Source organism: Chenopodium album, chromosome 16 (genome assembly GCF_948465745.1).
Source record: "Chenopodium album chromosome 16, dcCheAlbu1.1, whole genome shotgun sequence".
Classification (NCBI taxonomy): domain Eukaryota; kingdom Viridiplantae; phylum Streptophyta; class Magnoliopsida; order Caryophyllales; family Amaranthaceae; genus Chenopodium; species Chenopodium album.
In genome coordinates, this window is record NC_137849.1 from 41,278,734 (window position 1) to 41,296,053 (window position 17,320).

The window sequence follows — 17,320 nt, forward strand, 5'->3', positions numbered from 1 at the left end:
ACATGGTTGTAGAAAATTATTTCTAAATGTGATAGCTCCACATTAACTATTTGTCATTATATTTTAACAACTTTTCTATTCCAAGAAGTAGTTGATAAAGAATCTTATGTAGTTAATTTGATTAATATAAGAGTAATAATATTCTAAAACTACTTTCATTATAGTATTATGAACTTAATTTGATGCTCTCAGCTCCATTTTATACATTGTCAGATTGATTATGGTGATATTTTATGTTTTCAATAGATGTATTACTTTGTCTTTTACATTACACTTGTAAATTTACAACTTTAATTTTTTATCCATACATTTAATTGTATAATAAAGATTATAATAAATGATATTAAGAAAAAATCTATATTATTGATAACTAGCTTAAGTCCTGTGCAACGCACGGTTATTAGTAACTTTTATATTGTAACAAAGTACAATGCTATTCAATAATTTACATAAATAATGGTATACCATTATTTCTTTTATACGAGTACCTTTTACCAATAGCAAGGCTATTGAAGCATTATACCTTTAAAAAAAATAAAATAAAAAAATAAATTAAGGTCTATAGAGTTCTAACTTTTATATTAAAAAAAAAAGTGAAAATTTAGATTAAACCCCATGATGTTATATGTTATTGCAAAAAATGTAATGCTACCAAAGTGAATTTTCTCTTTTAAATTGAAATAAAGTTTACTGCCAAAGTAGTAAAGTTGAAACAAAGAAAAAAATGATACTCCCTCCGTCCCCTTTTGATAGTCCCTTATGGGTATTTTTCACGGGAATTAATAAACAAAAAAAAAGGATAGTTATACATTGAAAAAGTAAATTGACATTGGGTATGCAAAAAAGTATAGAGATAAAGTAATAAAAGTACATGGGAAAACAAAATTTATATGGGAAACTTAAAATTGCACAAATATTGTTGCAAATTGGAGGGAATTTTGGTAAAAAATTAATATTAATAGTTGTTGGAAAAAGCAAATGGGGTAAGGGACTATCAAAAGGGGACGGAGGGAGTAATATTTAATGAAGTTAGATAATAGTATTATTTAATAATTACTCAATGTGTTCATTTTTTTTAATAACATACATAAAAGATATGCAAAAATATTTCAATTGAGTATATATGGAAAGGATATGGTTGTCGAACGGAAAAGAATATATTATAGGTTATAAATAAATTTCTTGAACATTTTGCCAAAAAAAAGGACAAATGGTGGGAAAAATTTTATCCAATAAATGACATGTGTCATTTCTTTTAGCATAAATTTATTGATATCTAGCATCATTTTGTATAATAGTATTTGTTTCCTATGATTTAATTTTTTGGTTAAAAAACAAATCAAAGTTAATACGTAGTATATAAATACGAAAAAGTCAAAATCATACTTGTATTTGTGTCTAATGGCTCACACTCCTTAAGCTCTCTCTTTATAAGGCATCAAACATAACTTCACTTTCTCAATCTATGTAGTCATACACAAATTCATGTTATAATTCACAAATTCAACAATATATTTGTTTTTTAAAATATGCAATATTTAAACGAGTATCCCTCTCACCCATCTACACCACCTCCATCGCCTTATTACACCTATGCCTCACCACCCCCATCAATTCCTAACCATTACATATACACTTCACCCCCTCCTCCATGTGCCCCACATTCGGGACATCACAAATCATCTCCACCATCATGGCCACCTATAACTGGAGTACCACCAGTATCACCACCACCTTCGCCATTGCCCCCATATCCACACAGCCCATCACCGCCCTCATTATGGCCCCCATATCCACACGACACGCCACCACCCTCATTGTCACCCTCACAACCATCTCCACTTGGCCCACCACCATCACGATCACCCCCACAACCATCTCCGCATGGTGCATCACCACCATCACTATCACCCCCACAATCATCACCACCCAGCCATGGCCCATCACCACCTTCACTATCTTCGCATGGTGCATCACCACCATCACTATCACCCCCACAGTCATCACCACCCAGTCATGGCACATCACCACCTTCACTATCACCCCCACAACCATCACCACCCGGTCAAGGCACATCACCACCACAAAATCATGGAATTCCACCGCCAACATCATTACCACCATCAACACCACCACCAAGGGGCCAACATGCACCCCCACCACCACATGGAGTGATTGTTCCTCCAGTATCCCCACCTCAACCACAAGGTGGAGGGCCTAGCGGCGGTGGTGGAGTTCCACCAACGCCTGCAATCTACTCTTCACCACCACCAAGTGACACCATGAAACCCCCTCCAACTTCACCTCCAGGGCAACATACTACTAAGTACTAACAACACTGCAATAATAGTGGGTGCATCTTTAGGAGGTTTCTTCTTCCTTGCGTTACTAGCCATTTGCCTATGTTGTGTAGCTAAGAAATTGAAGAAGCCTACACATGTACCTCCAGCTGCTACAACAACTGAATAAACCACCTCCATCGGCTACGGTGGTGGTGGTGCTGCTAGTGGATGCGCGGCCGAAGGAAATTAATACTAAGGTGGTACATAGTACATATTGTTTTTAGCTCCCGCCAACAATATTGTTATTGAAGCTACTAAATAAGCAAGAAGAAACTTCCTGAATGAGTGAATAATGATTCCCAACCTTTGACTTCAATTTTTGTTGTTGATAATTTCTGTTGTTTGTATGCTTGAGTTGTGATTATTTGGTTGAATTTCATTTTATCATGTTATGTTTATCAATTTGTATGCAAAATTCAATTCAACTATTTTGGTCATTTAAAATTGTAATAATGTAAAATTGAAATATGGCATCAAAGTTTGTTGAATGTTGGAGAAAATAAATTGTTTTCCTGCTAGAAAACAGCTCTTTTGGAGTTTTTTGCACATAAATATAAAGTGTACCTAAAAAGAAATGTTCATTATTGTGGTTTATTTATTTATGGTATGATAAGTACGTTTTTAATTTTCAATTATTTCCTTGTCACTATGAGATGCACAATAAATTTAAAAATTATTTATTTTAATTAATCCCGATCATATATTTTGGATACCACTTGAATACGGGTAAATACAAATTAGTTTTAGAGATACACAAAAATTTGTTTATCACATGACAATTTTGTAAATAAATCAACAACCTTTTCAATAAAAGTGGGTTCCACAGTAGTGATGACTGGATAAAGTTGTTGATTTATTTACCAAAATGTCATGTAATAAACAAATTTTGTTTATCCCAGAGATTAAGTGGGGCTTCCTCCTTGAATACTTAGATGCAAAAATGTTATTTTTGTATTTATTTTCTTAATTACATTTCTATTCATTAGCTAGGATGTTTATGGTTGTTTTTTTTTTCTACTACCTTCTTTTTTAAAAAAATAAAATAAAATGGAATTCTCAATAGATCAAATCCTCCATATGATCTGATCATAAATATAATTAAATTATAAACTCTCAAATCAACTTTTAAAAATTTATGATTTGAGAGGATCGGTTACACAATTAAAATCATATATATGCTTTTCTTCATCTTAGGAAAAATATTATATTTCTTGATTTGGGCCAACTCAAATCCAGATTATCTAATTTTAACAAGTAGAATTCACACACTAGGTACTTTAAGTAAATGAATATTCTATAACATCCTATTCTATGATTCCATATCTGCATTTATATTTATAGATTCTAAATTGCTTCTTTCCTTCTTTTTTTGTTTCTTGATATCCTTAGCCTCACCATAAAAGTAAGAGATAAATCCCCAAAGGGAAAGAGCAAGAGATAGCCCCTTCTCTACTTGAAACTTCTCATGGTAGAAAAACACGGCGGCTATCTCTGTGATCGGAAGTGCAACCGCTATAATAATTCCCGACAACAAAGAGGAGCCATAGTATATGACCCCGGCCGCCCCTAGGTAGAAGAATTGCCATAGAATTGCACTACATACTATCACAACAAAGTACATGGCAACCCCAAGTTTGTACACTTGCACTTCTCCTACGTAACCCTGCATAATATAAGAAGACAACTTTTATTTAAACCAACTACAACAGACAAAAGCATAAAAGATACTCCCTCCGTTATAAAATACTTGCTCTATTTCTCCATACGCGAAGTTTTAGGAGAATTTGAAAAAAGTAATAAAATATGGAGGTAGTAGGTAAGTAAAAGAATAATAAATTGTAAAAAACAAAAATAGTTGAGAGAATTGGAAGGGAGAGAATATGAAATTAATAAAATATTAATTATATTGGGTCCATTAGTTAATAGAAATAAATTAAATATTGTAAAAACTATCAAAATAAGGAAATAGAGCAATTATTTAAAAGGGTTTTCTCATTGGTAGCTATATACAATTGCGTATTCTCATTGGTAACAACATTATTTTAGAAATCTCATAAATAGCACAAAAGTTACAATTATTCTCTAATATAGCTTTACTAGATGAAGCCCGTGCGATGCACGGTTTGTTTGAATTTTCTAAAATATATTTTTTTGTATTTATGTGCTAAAATTTGTTGCATATTTAGATAAAATTCTTAATATAAAAAGATAATATTTTATATTTAATTAATTTAAACTTAAAAATATCATTTGTCAATTTTGCTTACGTGGCATTTGAATTATTTAATTGTAAAATAAATTAATAATCTCTTATTTAATTGGCTGCAATTAAACTTTATAATCCTACGTGGCGCGCTAAGAAAATTAAATCCTACGTGGCGCTCTAAAATCTCGGGAAAAAACTCCCCTTTATATATATATATATATATATATATATATATATATATATATATATATATATATATATATATATATATATATATATTAGATTTTACTAACTTAAACATAATAAACCTTTAATAACTTAACCATGGTTAATTATAAATCCTCACCACCACACTACCAGACCTGATACCCTTACCACCACCGCTGCCACCACCATCATCTATATAATCATCACCCTCCCCTTAAACACCTAAGTACCTAACCTCCCCTCTCCCTTCCTTTGCCGCCCTTCCCTTTCCCCTCAATCAACCAAGACACTCCTGCAAATATACGCACATACCCACACTGCACTCGCCCCTCATCGGCTCACCCAACACCATCCAACGCAACAACCACCAACAGTACAACTCCCACCTCGCCTCCCACATGCTGCCCTATATCCAACACCAAGCACACATCACCCACCGACCAAACTCGCCCTCACCGCCGCACAAACATCATCTCTTAGAACTAATCGATGTCTAAACACACATAATAGCCTTGTCAACAACAACAATTCAATTTAATTTAAAGTGGGCTCGGTAGTTTTTGCTCCAATTCCATCAAATTCAATACAAAGTGGGTACTACATAAAAGGATTTCGAAAAGGGGGCGGAGAAAGGGTGGTTAAGGGTTTCGAGGGAAGATGCGACTAGGTTGTTCGGGGTGAAAGGGATGGACGACAGGCTATGGTATTTCAGGAGTGGGCGGGAAGTGCTTGGCTGGGTGGTTCGGGGGGTGAAAAAGAGCGGCGACCAAGATGTTTTAGGGGTGGGGAAGGGGCGACAGGCTGGTTACTGGGTGTTTAGGGGCCGGGTGGCTGATTGTTGTAAATGTGGGGTTTAGCTAGGGAGGAGGGTGGTGAACTAGTGAAGATAGAGTTGATCGTGAGGGTTTGGTGCTGTGTAGGGAGGGTTTGTAATTAACCATGGGTAAGCCATTAAAGATTTATTATGTTAAAAATACTAAAATAATGTTATATTAGAGAAATATTATAATTTTTTATGCTATTTATGAGATTTCCGGAAAAAAATTGCTACCAATGAGAATGTGCAAATGTATATGGCTACCAATGAGAAAAACCCTATTTAAAAATGGTCAAAAATAAAAAGTGAAGCAGATATTTAAAAACAGAAGGGGTAAAAGTTAGTTAAGTGGTCAGATAATAATACGAGTAATTTATTTTTTTAAAAAAAGGATAGATTACCTTGTAATCGCCGCTAGCAAGCATCCCAATAGTGCACATAACGGTAGCAGAGAATGACAACACAAGCTGAATCTCCATTACCAAAGAATAGTTAACAATTTGTTTAGCTCTTTTATAAGTGAGTTCAATCATAGGAAGCATAAGAGCGAATAAGGCAGAAGAAGCTAGGGTAAAGAAGAACCCTAAATAATACTGAGCACTTGATTCACCCGCGGGTTTATCACTGCTAGCATGAAGGGCTAAGACTATGGCTGCAAACGTTAGGAGAGCAACCGCGTTTATTGAACATGCTGTGAATTTCTGCCTGACTAATAAGAAGGCAAATACTGCTGTGAAGGCTAGTTGGGTTGCTAAGATTAAGGATGATGTTGAGACTGGTATGTGTTTTACTCCATATGCATAGAAGTAGTCTGCTGACCCTGCTATTAGTCCTGTTACATGGATGTAAACTTGGTTAATAAGAGTAATTATGGTTATTCGAGTTAATTATGCCTTTGAATGATAAATCATGTCATCTAGAGTAGTAGAGTTTGCATATGAACAAAGAAAATAAGTTTTGTCTAGTAAGGAGTATATCTTTCTCTGGAGTAAAGGACTAATCAAAAATTAATTATTACTGTCAATTTCTTCTGAGTTTACTTGTCTCATTTTCCTACTTATTTAATGGTTTTAATTTACTTATCTCATTTTCTTATTTAGAGTGTCTCAATTTACTCGTTCTATTTCTTTCTCTTGAGATGACCTCATGCATTGTCATCCATCCATTTTTTTTTCTCTATTTTTTCACTTATGTAAAATCTTGTGCAAATAACCATAGGCAAATAAATTGAGACGAAAGAAGTATAAAATACTAAAAATCCAACTAATCAATACCCATTTGCACAAACCAATAATATAAACCCGTTTCCAAATGACATTAATTACAAAATCAACTAGTTTAATTACACAAGATAACAAAGGACCAAACCATAACAATTAACAAAGACTTAAATTCCTACAAAAAGGAAGGTGAAGGGGGAAAACTTACCAACAACAGCAGCAAAACAAAAAGTGCTAGGCTTGATGAAGAGAAGCTTGGCTTGCGCAGGATGAGCCGCTCGCCGTCGAAAATAAGCAACGAGGAGAGGAACAATCATCATAGGCCATCCTCCAGTTTCTAACCAAGATGAAAGCCAAATACTCTTACCACCATGTAGGTAATACAACCTCATGATTAGTGGACCGCCGCTTATTCCTATTGCTAACATTATGCAATTTAGTATCAACAAATATTTCTTCATCTTTGGACTCATTGTTGGAGTTTCCATTTCCATGTTTTCTCCAATAATGTTATCTTTTCCTAAGCCTTTAAATCTGCAATTTTTGTTACAACATTTAATAATAAGCTCATCATCTTTACCGCCCAATAAGGGTATGTTCGACTCACACAATAACATTTGGATTGAATTTTTTTGTTTAGAATCAAGTCTCAAACTTCATTTTCTTTTGTTTGGTTCCTTATCAGAAAAGTTAGAAAATAATGGAAAAAAGTTAGAATAAGGGGATGGGTGGCAAGATTGAGGAAAAATAGAGAAAAATGTAACATTCTTTAATTTTCTCAAAAAGGAAAACTTCTTCTATCATTTATTACAAAACTATTTTCAACTTTCAACAATTATATTAGGCCTTTGCAAACCCAAATGAAGACACTCAAGTGACTCAACTTGATAAGAAAATTGAGGAAAATTTTCCTAAATATGAGAAGCTATCACATCTCAGTACAAACCAAGATGATTATGCCACATTTTCAACATCTTTGACAGCAATACTAACCAAGATGCGTCACAACTCACAAATAATAACATATACTTTGTATTTACATGAAATTTTTTTCATCATTTATCAAAAAACAATAATATGAATAGATGTTAACAAGTAAAAAACTATGCACCACTCATTTGATATCTAAGCAAAATAGTGCAAACATACACAAGACATAATATGAAGTACAAAAGAAGAACATTTAGAGACGAGGGAATACAAATTAGTGAAATAGTATACGCATACCTAAGAAACACAAGACCTTCAATTAATTTGTCGTGTTTGGATGTAAAATTAATTTTAGCCTGAAGCCACAGCTTTTATTGTTTATATCCTTGGCAAATTATCACAAAAAAACATAACGGCATTTCACTATTTCAGTATACACCAGTGCACCACGTTTATGTGGGTCAGTTTTCTAAGACCATAATACAGATATTTTCTACTTTATGAGCAAAGATATAATTTTATAATCTTATCTTAATAAGTATACGCCGTAAGTCGCCGGTAATCACGTTTCTTTTGTGATATAAATACATATTTAATACGAGTATTTAATTTTACTTTTGTAGAGAAAGTCAAATAAAGGTAAATTAAAGAAAGTACAAATCGTTTTTATTATTGCTACGATTTTCCTTTTTAGAGTATATTTCAATTTTCTTCCGTCTATATTCAATGGGACTATCAAAAATAAAATTATTGTATTTTTTTTAGTGTAAAGTAAGCACAGATAATATAGATGGGGTTTGATCCCACATCTTGATTAGTACCCCTTACCTCTAAAAGAAAATTATCGCGGTCAAGAGATGAGCAAGAGAATTGAAGTAGCTGATCTTTGAAAGAGTAGTTGTGTATTGAAACAATGAAACATATGAGCACTATAAGCTGTGTATATATATAGGCTTTTGATAAATAGATAGTTTCCTAATTTAATAATGAAGACATAAGAGTTTGTTTTTTTTTGTTGGAGACGAGGGGCAAGCCCCTAAAACAAAGACAAAGCTATAACAAGACATAAGAGTTTGTATCTAATTATAATTCTTATTTGCAATTAATGAATATTGGATTTTAACCAAATAAGCTAGTTTAAATCAATTAGGCTAATTGATTATCTTTACATCATAAAAATAAAAGCTAATTGATTATTCACGTCGCATTATCATTCATAGCAGCTTTGAAACAGAATTGTTTTACAATCTACACTAGGGGAAATAGGGTTTAAATGTTAAAGCATTCAAAAGCCCAAATTGATTTTAATTCAATCGGGATTATTAAGAAAGTGTTTCCAATAAAGCGAAAATTGATTTCCCACTCGTAATTAAAAATTTATTCGGCACTCTTTTATAAAGCATTGTTTTGTATATTGCTCATGTTACAAAGTGGAGTGTTGAATTCAAAATTTCAAGTGTGAAAATAATTTTTATCCAATGAAAAGTTTGCAACACAAAATATCACTCCATCAATTAAAAGATGACAGAAATTCTATGATAGTATACGGTTATATTGTTATACCACTCAACCATCACTTCAATTAGTCTTTGACAATCACAAACAAGGACACAACTAAAAATTTTCAGTTTTCTACTACCTAGTGTTGATATCATTGGTTGCTTATGGCCTTTATTAAATGAGCCCAAAAAGAGTATAAATTAGCCATAAAAAGATATTACTAGCCAGTGGGCTCAAAGCCCGCTACAATATTATTTCTAAGATCCAAATGTTATTATTTGCCACATGCTAGTACTCCCCTAGGATGCATGGACACTTCATCCAACTGTCGTGTCCGTGTCGGAAACCGTGTCAGACACCGACACCCGTGGGATACACGATTAGGGGTGTCCATAATTCGGATAAAAACCGAAATCCAATCCAATACAAACCGAATTATCAATTCGGATCGGATCCAAACTTTAAATCGGATCGGATCGGATTGAGATTTTTTGAAAATTCGGATTTTCGGATTGGATCGGATTGACCCTAATTGGATCCAATCCGAACCGAATTGTAAAATTAAGCTTGTGTAAATATGTTTTTTGAAGTTTAGGACAAATAATGTTTTTTGAAGCTTGTGTAAATTAGGGAGACTTTGTATTAATTAATTAATGGCTTGATTTATTTTAATCATGATTTTGAAGACTTTTATTTATATTAAAGCTTTATTTTTATGATCGTATTAGACGCTAAAAAATAATGTATTATAATTCGGATTTTCGGATCGGATCCAAATAACCGAATTTTAATTCGGATTGGATCAAGAGAGAAATTCGGATCGGATCGGATTGGAAAATTGAAAACCGAATTATATTTCGGATTGGATCAGATTTGGACTAAATCCAAACCGAAAACCGATCGGACACCCCTATACACGATGACACGTCTCGGACCGTATCCTACTATGATATAGGTTGTTCAACTTTTTTTATTGAGAAATTTTAAGTAGAGTAAGATAAATAAGGTAATTGTTAAATAATATGGGTGCCTTCATATTGTTAATATGATACTATATAATCTTATGAGAGGACGAAATGGCAAATCTATGGTCAAATTCTTTTTTTAAACTATATTTTATGAATTTTAACATCCCGTACCCGTGTCCCTTATTTTGAGATAGACGTTTTTCCGCATCCGTTTCGTACTCGTATCCGTGTCCGTACCCGTTCTTGTGCAACCTAGGTACTCCCCCTATTTTTATTTGTCTCACTTTAACTGATAAGAGTCAAAATGGTGTATGTGGATATTGCCAAAGTCAAAGTGACACTTAAATCAAAACGGAGGGAGTACTTGTAGATATTTTCCTATCAATAATTGTTTCTGACCTAAAATAATATCATATATTTTATTTTGGCCACGTAAATCGATCAAAAGTTTTTTACCAGAGTTTCCTATATCATGTTTTCTATCGATCAAAAGTTTCTTACCAGAGTTTCCTATATCATGTTAAATTGACAATAATAATTATTCTATATTAGAGATGATAACGACTTTATATGAATTTTTTTTTTTTTTTTTTATATGAAACTTAACAATAATAACATTCAAGACAGTGATACGTCTCCTTATAGGTGCTAATAAGTTGAAACAGAATACAAGCAAAGAAACTATAGTATTTGAAATACATGGCAATAAAGTTGTGACCATAAATTTTGTTAATTGTCATCTCCATCCCTATTCCCTACTACTCCGTAGTAATTATGGCCTTTCAAACATATCATTCTAGCGGCGTGCAACCACAAAAACAAAACTACACCACAAAATTAAAACACTTCCAAAACTTCCCACGAAATTTGAATTTTCTAAATCAATTATAACACCTTAACAATATCTAAAATATAAAATCACAAGTTTCACAACAATATTAGACACTTAACTGAGATGATTAAAAAATACACAAATATTCAAAAACTCCTCAACAATTCAAAAGGATTTAATCAGAGAATTTTCAAGAATCATGCTTCATGCATACCATCAGAAAAAAAAATTCAGCAAAAAGTAAATCTTACCATAGCCTTGAGCGCAAATAGATTCAGTCTCCCGTTAATTAAAATTTTCAATAGTACTTACTTTTGCTAAGATATTACTTCTATTTTTATAAAAGTGATAAAATACTAAATATTAATGGATACTCTTAGAGTCTTATTAGGAAACTAATTAAAAAGAAACAAGAGTCTTAGTAGGAAAAGGATAATTGTGGTAGGAAGACGTAGAAACAAACAAGACGCAAAATTAGGAAAAAGATATTTGTTATTGTTGCGTTGTTTTCTACTTAGTTGTTTCCACTATTTTGCTAAACATAAATACACAATTGCTGTATGACATTATGTCACCTTTTGTTGCGTTAGAATGAGCGTATTCTGAAATGAGAAATTTCATCTATATTTGGATGATGATATTGGAGCAAGTCTTTGTGGGGTTGTACGGGAATCTTCATACTCTGAAACACATGTAGATGGTGAATCTCGAATTTGTGAGGTAATGTTAATTAAGTTTAATTAAATTAAAATTATTTCAAGTAAGTTCAATTAATAGAAACATACACTTCTTTAAATACTCTCTCCATTCTTGAAATTTTAATTTAGGCTATGTTTCGATTAACTGAATACAAAATGAATTGATTAGAGCTGAACTAAACTAAACTAAATAAAGCTGAAATGAATTGTTTATGAGAGAAAGAAATTAGGAACCGAACTGAACTGATTGAAGCGAACTGAACTGAATTTAAGCGGAACAGAACAGGCCTCTACTTTCTTATTAGGAGTGCTTTAAAATATTTCATACTAAAATTTTTTTTTTTTTAAAAAAAAAACCCTTAAAGATACTCCCTTTGTTTTTTTTTAATGCATTGGTTTGACCGACATATTTTTCGAGACACAACTTTGACCATTAATATCTTTAATTGTCTATTAGTTAAAATTTTAACAAAATTATATTATGAAACTAGACATTATGACTAATCTTATGATATATTATATTATTATCAAGTATAATAATATTTATTTAATAGAGGTGAAAAAACTAAGTCAACCACAGTATGTGAATAGTACAAAAGTCAAAATCATGTATTAAAAAAAAAAAAAAAAAGAAAGAAAGGAGTTTTTAATACAATTTTGATAACTGACTCCCTAATGAAGACTAACCATTATTTTCATTCCAAATGTGTATATGTGTATTGTTGACCTGTGAACTCTAAGTAGTGATTCAGTGAATGATCTTGAAAGAAATAGACGATGGAGGGTCCGTGATGTCATTGATTTCTCGCAATTTCACAACATCTCGTGTCTTAACAAAAATCTATTTCATAAACTTTGTCCCAAAATTATTTTTTAATTTTTCTAAGAATCAAAGCAAATTTGTGCACATGAGCTTTATAGAATTATCCATGAAAAGAGAGATAGAGAACAAGTAGAGTTACATGTAGATCTTGACAATTACCACCTTTAATTTTATTTATTTATTTTATTATTATTATTATTATTATTATTATTATTATTATTTTTATTTTTTTATTATTTTTTTTTTTTTACTGCCTACTATTTTTTAAACATCAATCCAACCTACTTGGCTCTCTAAAATGTGATGTAATGTGAGGCTCACTAACTACTTTCTCATCCTATTTCCCTCCTTTTCTTTTTCACTCTCTCAATTTCTCATACTCCTATACTGTATTCCTCTTAAAATTGGGGAAAAATTTCAAATTAAATTACATATTCATGTTAATTATTTCACGAATTTAAGTTTTTCTCCAATTTTAAGAGAAGTACAATACAGGGGAATGAGAAATAAAGAATGGGAGGGAAAAAGGGTGGGAAGGTAGTTAGTGGGCCCCACATGACGTCACATTTAAGTTGAGAGCAAAGTAAATGAGAAGTTTTGATGTTTTAAAAATTAATAGGTAGTAAATTTTTTTTTAAAAAAAAAAACTATAGGTGGTATGTTAAAATAGCAACAATTGTAGGTGATAATTGTCAAATTTTCCTTAATTAAAATGTGAAACAGTCATTATTGTAAAGTGAATAATATACCTTTCAAGTATCACCACATGTAAGTGTCCTTTTTGAATAAAAGAGAATTAATTACTTGATAAGACTAAGGGTCTGTTCACTTCAGCTTAATTTCAATTCAGTTTAGCTCCAATCAATTCAGTTCAACTCCTAATTTTCTTCTCTCATAAAATATTCATTTCAGCTCAGTTCAGTTCAGTTCAACTCTTAATTTCCTTCTCTCATAAAATATTCATTTTAGCTCCAATCAGTTCAGTTCAGCTCAGTAAATGTGAACAGGCTCTAAGGGGCTACTCTTCCTATTGCCATATGATTTTGGGATGGAACCTACTTTAAACTTGTGAAGTAGACTTTCTTTCTTAGTTTGCGAGTGCGGCCCAGACCCTTTATCTAACATAAAGTCTATTTAACATATAAATAGATAAGCTGGTACACACGCATAGTTTGGTTCTCCAGTATTGAAAGTTCAATATCCATGCTTTCGTAGTCACAAAGTCTCAACTTTTTCACATATGTTCATCACTTCAACTAAATGACATAAATGCAAATGATCATCTTGCTTTCAGAGTAACAGACTCACCTCAACCATATAATTCACATAAAGTCGTCATATTTATCACATGTATACCCGACTGCCGACATTAGCTAGCATCCACATAACTGCTACCCATGAGTAGCTTCTAGCAATCTTGTCAAGTAATAATCGAGAAGAAGATCAAACTTATAGGGAGTGAGTGTAATTGATTCATGCCACACCAAAAATTAAGTTTAACACATCCAATCATCCATTGTCAGAATGCAATTTCCATTGTTCTTATCACATAGAGATATATCAAAATTAAATTCAATTTTTGATGTGACTAAATCATTTCCTTGAATGAGTAACGTTTGGTATAGTCTATCTTATTAATAACATTAAACTCACTTGGAAAAAAATAGCATTATTTTAAAAGTTTAATAGCCACTTGATGATAAATTTGACAAAATTGAAATGCTATCAACTTTAAACAAACAATATTACTTGTACTATGTAACAACCTTCTTCAACTAATTAATACACAAAAGATGCTCCTAAATTATTACACATATTAACATTATCTTACGGTCTTACCTTCAAAAAGCATCGGAGAGTGAATATACTTAGCAATATCACTTCTTAAGTGTACAATCTTTGAACAAATTCAACAATTTTAGCAACAAACATTTCATATTCAGGCAATTCTGGAGCACTATAAAAGAAATGACCAACTTTTGGATAATTAATTCCACTTCTTTCCCGGACTTTCTCAACACATCACAATACTTCCTTCCCCAATCTTGCAATATATCTAACCCGCCAACAACTGCGAGTGTTGGCGGGAACGACTCCAAACCCGAGATATCCTGGGACCCCGGCCCGAGTATATTTGCTGCCGGGTGGTCTCGGTCCGACCCGATAGGTAAGAATGCCTTCCAAAAGAAATCGGTTTGGGCTAAAGTCAACACCGGAGGATTCTTCACCCGAAGTTCGGACTCAGTCCTTTTTTCCCCGCCAAAAAACGGTTGAATTGAAATAAGCCCGCGAATCCTAATCGACTTGAAGTGGGTCCCACAAGCTCGTATCGCCACGTGGTGAATTATATTCCCGCCGGCACAATCTCCGGCGAGGAAACACCGGCTGACGTCAGCATTCGCCGGGAAAACTCCGATTTTCTCCCTCATCTCTTTGTCGTCAAGGAGCTTCAAGACGTCGAAACCGTCTTCATACTGCGCCGGCCACCGATGCTCCGGTGCAAGGCGGTATCCGATGGAGATGATGACAGCGGAAACATCTCCAGCAATCTTCCGGCAAAAAGTGTTGTAAGGCATGGTGGAGGGAGTGAAGGAGACAAAGCCTCCACCATGGAAATAGACGATGACCGGAAGAGAAAGAGTGGAGGGAGCATTGGCGGGAATAAAAATCCGAACCCAAAGATTACGGGAAGAGTCAATGGTATGATCATAGGAGGTGACACCGTTGACAGGGGTGGAAGAAGGTGGTGAGCGGATATCGGCGAGGTTTACGAGGAAGCGGTTGAGGGTGCCGTCGGAGTGGTAGGCGAATTTTGTGATGAAAGAGTGGGCGGAGTATTGTAATTTGGTCATGAAAGAAAGGCCTTCACAAGTGGAAGTATTATCATCTTGTAGTTTATCTGCACTCATGTTTATGTTAAGTTGAGTTTACTATTGTCTAAGAAAAATGTGGTGTAAGGATGAAACATGAAAAAGGGTAGCGTTGCAACTTTTGCTAACTTACCTATTTATGTGGGATTCATGACCTTGACGTTTTCCAAAAATTAATACTGTAAATTTTAGATAAAAACATGATGGGTTGAAAATATTCAAACAATGCCAACCAATCAGGAAGGGTTGATCTCTCAATCAATTCATATTGATTATATCACATTTTTAATGTAGAGTTGTAGTGACCTAGAAATAACCACTCCATATGTTCTACGTTGGGGCCGCACCTAGTAGATTAGGGGTGCTTATGATGCGAGTCGAGCTCGAGTTCAGCTAAGCTCGACTCGAACTCGAAAACACAAAACTACAACTCGACTCGAACTCGAAACTCGCGAGCTCAAAAAAATGGAGCTCGAATCGAACTCGAAAACCTATTACTTAAACTCGACTCGAGCTCGAACTCGAATTGAACTCGAATTTTTTTTTTCCGCAGAGTGAAGTTATTATCTTATTAATTTAAAGCAATTTTTTTTTTTTAGCCAACAATTAGTTTAATTCTTTAATCCAAAATATATGTTTCACTTATCACTAGCAGTTAGGAGAAGCATAAGAGTAAGTTTGTCCCATTATTCCTAATTGTAAGTATGAATATGTTATATATGAGTTTGGCCCAATATCATTAATTATTGGAATAATTGAATAAGAAAATTAAGTGAAATTATATATATATAAATATATTTTTTTTTATCAAATATAATACTCCATAGTGTATTATAAAAATCGAGTATCTCACGAGCTTTTCGAGTCGAGTAAGGAGTTGCTCAGCTCAGCTCAGCTCGTCTCGTTAACATTTTGAGTCGAGCCCGAGCTCTAGTCGATCTCACTCGAGTCGAGGTTTGACCGAGTTTTGACCGAGTCGGGCCCGAGTAGCTTGCGAGTTGTCTCGCATCATAAGCACCCCTATAGTAGATTATAAAATTAGGTAAAAGGAGAATGCAACAATAATGTGAGTCACTACAACAAAATAGCTGATTACCGATAACTTGTTACTGGTGGCCACGGTTTTTACCGGCGGTAATTTTAAAATTTCCGATAGATTTAATAGCCATCAAAAATTTACGATGGCCGAAAAACTTTATCAGTGACCCAGGCCATCGGTAATTTACCCATGGCCATCAACTCCATTGGTAAGTATATTACCAATAGCTTTAAATTGTTGGTAAGACCGTCAGTAAATTATTTTACAAATATAAATAATATAATTTTTTATACATATTAAAAAGAAAACGAGCCATTGGTGAAAAAAAAATAGATAATTTTTAAAAAATATGTACAGATGGCTTTAAACCATCATTAATTTTTGACAAAGTTTTCGCTTTTTCACCATGACTATTCACTAATTCTACAACTTCCTTCTTGTTACCAATCCCAAAATTTACAGGTTTCCCTTTCTCTAATGTATTGACTCAGCAATCCCGTCTTATCCTCGACTTCTGGATTAAAAATGACTACTAGAAATACAGATTGTTATGTATTCAAGTTGTATGCTCAAAGGTTAAGCGTTCATGCAGCCAAGACCTCTTGAAGACTTGAAGATAAGAGTTTTTCAGTTTTGTTTTCCTGTTGTTTTGTAAGAGCAAATGAACTGAACTTTTCTTAGTTTGTAATTTTGTTGATTAAGCCTATGTTAAAAAAATAATAAAAAAAAAATGACAAGTTAGTTATGATAATGTACTTTTTGTGGTTAGTAATCTTAGTACTCCATATTCTTTTGACAAGTTGGTTTAGCTAAATTTTACTGAACAAACAGAGCATTAATGCAGCAACCAGTCGAACCTATAGGACCA

The 17,320-nt window shown here is 33.3% G+C and overlaps 1 protein-coding gene and 1 pseudogene across 2 annotated transcripts; both read right to left on the reverse strand.

Annotated features, from left to right (window-relative positions):
* Positions 1-3,478: 3,478 nt before the first annotated feature.
* Positions 3,479-11,371, reverse strand: LOC145585351 (purine permease 3-like). Of its 2 annotated transcripts, XM_081642060.1 has the most exons (4): positions 11,274-11,371; positions 7,001-7,326; positions 5,974-6,404; positions 3,479-4,005 (listed from the first exon to the last, which is right to left on the reverse strand). In XM_081642060.1, exons 2-4 carry the CDS (start codon positions 7,284-7,286, stop codon positions 3,652-3,654), a joined length of 1,071 nt encoding a protein of 356 aa, XP_081498186.1. In that variant the 5' UTR covers positions 7,287-7,326; positions 11,274-11,371; the 3' UTR covers positions 3,479-3,651. The 2 variants fall into 2 exon arrangements, with proteins under 2 accessions (XP_081498186.1, XP_081498185.1); XM_081642059.1 differs by lacking the exon at positions 11,274-11,371 and having other exon boundaries at positions 3,480-4,005; positions 7,001-7,709.
* Positions 11,372-14,217: 2,846 nt separating this feature from the next.
* On the reverse strand, positions 14,218-15,503 carry LOC145585353 (putative carboxylesterase 18 pseudogene; annotated as a pseudogene).
* Positions 15,504-17,320: the final 1,817 nt, after the last annotated feature.